The sequence below is a fragment of the Fragaria vesca genome, linkage group LG5 (assembly GCF_000184155.1).
Source record: "Fragaria vesca subsp. vesca linkage group LG5, FraVesHawaii_1.0, whole genome shotgun sequence".
Taxonomy (NCBI): domain Eukaryota; kingdom Viridiplantae; phylum Streptophyta; class Magnoliopsida; order Rosales; family Rosaceae; genus Fragaria; species Fragaria vesca.
The window spans coordinates 7,681,236-7,684,115 of NC_020495.1; the positions used below are offsets into that span (position 1 = coordinate 7,681,236).

At 37.5% G+C, this 2,880-nt stretch overlaps 1 protein-coding gene across 1 annotated transcript in view; it reads right to left on the minus strand.

Moving 5' to 3' along the window:
* Positions 1-2,874, minus strand: part of LOC101301303 (histone deacetylase 5-like) — a 4,472-nt gene extending 1,598 nt beyond the window's left edge. Inside the window, exons 1-8 of the mRNA XM_004301073.1 lie at positions 2,697-2,874; positions 2,189-2,390; positions 1,703-1,849; positions 1,436-1,548; positions 1,061-1,272; positions 642-706; positions 349-519; positions 122-221 (exon numbers count right to left, since the gene is read on the minus strand). Of these exons, the coding sequence (XP_004301121.1) occupies positions 122-221; positions 349-519; positions 642-706; positions 1,061-1,272; positions 1,436-1,548; positions 1,703-1,849; positions 2,189-2,390; positions 2,697-2,860 (1,174 nt within the window). The 5' untranslated portion in view covers positions 2,861-2,874. The remainder of the gene's footprint in view (positions 1-121; positions 222-348; positions 520-641; positions 707-1,060; positions 1,273-1,435; positions 1,549-1,702; positions 1,850-2,188; positions 2,391-2,696) is intronic.
* Positions 2,875-2,880: the final 6 nt, after the last annotated feature.

The window sequence follows — 2,880 nt, forward strand, 5'->3', positions numbered from 1 at the left end:
ATATGAGAGAATAAAGCACTCCCAAGTCCCAAGTGATTTAACAGTTTTTCTAATTTACATTTTTTGCCAATGAATAATAGTACTTAACCTCAGATGAAATCAACAACAAAGTACAGGCAACAGAAGAGGAAATGTACCGCAGCTGGAGCCGCCTTATTGATCAACTCCTCTGGCAATTCATCGGCAAGTGACGGCCAGTAAGTACTTAATTTCTGGCGAACCTGAAAAGAAGAGTGCAAATGCATTAGTCTTATGAAGTACACAATTAGTGACTTACAAGTAAGAAAAGGATGACCCAGCAGAAAGGATGTCAACTCAAAAGAACAAAAGTACTAAATCTTAATTTACCGCTTGTATCACACGCCATGTAGACTCAAATGGGTACGCCTCTGAAGATCCAATAATAGGTTTGTCCTCTAGCAGAACTTCAACACAAGCAAGCATTGACTTTGCAATAGACTCGAAATTATATCCTCCTTCTAAAGCCAACACGATCTTTCCATTGGCAAAATTCATCAACTGAAAGACGACATCATGAGCATCACAATCACTATATAACAATACTGATGGATAACTTATTGAACTGGAGAGACAACACCAGAAGAGGCAGAATAAGAAATAAGATTAAATTGAAATACTACCTTCTTCAACATAACTGAATATCCATATGGTGTGATACGACAGCCACCCAAAGGATCACCAACAGCTGTTAGAGGCAATTTCATAAAATATTAGTATACCGGGAGTTGCCAAGTAAATATTACTAGCATGTTATCAATGATTTAGTCACCAAACATAAAGAATTATTTGGGTACTAGATTAATGAACTTAATTAACGGTGATTACCGTAAACCCAGATTAATCCTTCTCCTGGTGAAGATATTGTTCAGATGGGTACTAACTTTTTACAACATGACCCCTGATAGTAGGAATAAAAACTCTCTAGACTTGAATAAGTTCTTTTTACAAACTCAATCAGCAAAGGATAGAGTAGAACCCTCAATCAGCCAGAAACATGGAAGGTAAAAGAAAAATATTCAACAGATAAGGAGTTATCAACCTGCATCAAATCCAGCAGAGACTATAATTAAGTCGGGATTGAATTCTTTGGTAACTGGAAGCAAAATATGCTCCCAAACCGCAAAATAATCAGCATCTCCACATCTACCATTTTCCCAAGGGACATTAATGTTATATCCTGCTCCAGGCCCTTCTCCAATCATAGTATAAAAACCATCATCCGTAGCTGGATAAAAACTTCCAAACTCATGCCTGAAACCAAAGCACAGCTCCAATGGTCACCACAAGAATGTCAACCTTGATTTGATGTGAGACAAATTCAACCAAACAAGCAACAAGCTAAAAGTTCTGACATCTAATTTTTTGTGTATACTACTCATAATAGTTAAGATTATCAGCTCAAAGTTCTACATACCTATGAACTGAGAAGAATAAAACACGAGGATCCTTCCAGAACATTTTTTGAGTAGCATTACCGTGATGCACATCCCAATCAACTATCAGTATTTTCTTGATTCCCAATTCTGGCTGCCAAGCAGAAGTATGAACATGATCTCAGATTACAACTTAACAAGTGTTGGGGGAAAAGTTGAATTTTTCAGAGCTTCAGTCTCAAGCAAAAGAAAAAGGATTAGAAAGTATGATGACCAGAAACAATTACAAAATATAAATCATCTCTTACCTTTTCATTTAAAACATAACTTGCTGCAATAGCTACATTGTTGAAAAGACAAAACCCCATAGCTTCATCTTCTTCGGCATGATGTCCTGGAGGCCTGATAATAGCCACAGCAGAGTCCACTTCTCCCTTTGCAACTCTTTCAGTTACCTAATTAAGGAAACACATATAATTGGAATTATAATGTTGAAATACACTACACGACATGCACCCAGACAAGAACATGTGGAAGTAGCTCATTTGTAACGGATACAAAAGTTTTTTTTTTTGATACTGTAACGGATACAAAAGTTGCAATAACTTTGCTACCGGGGGCGGATCCGCCTTCATTAATTATACTTAAATCAAATTCTGGATAAAAGACTACCATTTTCTTCCACAATAGGTACATTAAATCCACACCGTTCCATATAAAAGGAAACACAAATACTGCGGTCTGAAGTCTAAACGATCATGAATCACTCTCAATGCACCAACTACACTAATTACCTCAATGGCAGAGCCGGCGGCAAGATAGGCAGCTTCAGAAGTTCCTTCATTCAAATATATCGAATCCAAATTAGATGCAATTCGATTTCTTCTTGAATCAAACTGTCTGGAGCTTATCTTCTTAACCAACTTAACATGATTTTGGGAGTGAACTGCCAAGATATGTTTGTCTTCTGCTTCTTTGGCTTCCAAAAGAACACACCTGAGAAATAACAACAGTTCATAATTTAGGTCTCTAAGAAATGCCAACTACCCAAGCAGTATCTCACCCACAAACAACTTCACATCAGAATTCAAAGTAATGAACTTTATCTCAGAATTCCTTCTACAAATTCAAAAATAGTTTCAGTGATCATCTCAGGAACTTAGACCTATCAAAGTAACAAACTTTGATCAATAATTCAAATGCACGGATCCCAAGACTTGTTCTTTTCAACTTTTTTTGTTTTTCTACTTAATTTCAGAGCAACACAGAAGAGTTGAATTATGATGAAGAATGTGGTATTACCTCTGAGGAATGGAATTGGCTTGGAGTTTGTTCCAGATGACCTTAATCCGGTCAGGGTTTTCCGGGTGAGGATCACCGTCCGGTGTGGAGTGCTTACACATCCTCTCGTCGTATAACAACCCTACCCGCCGTTGACTTTTGTTCGCCGAGTCACCAACCTCCATCTTGGCTCTGATCTCTCAGT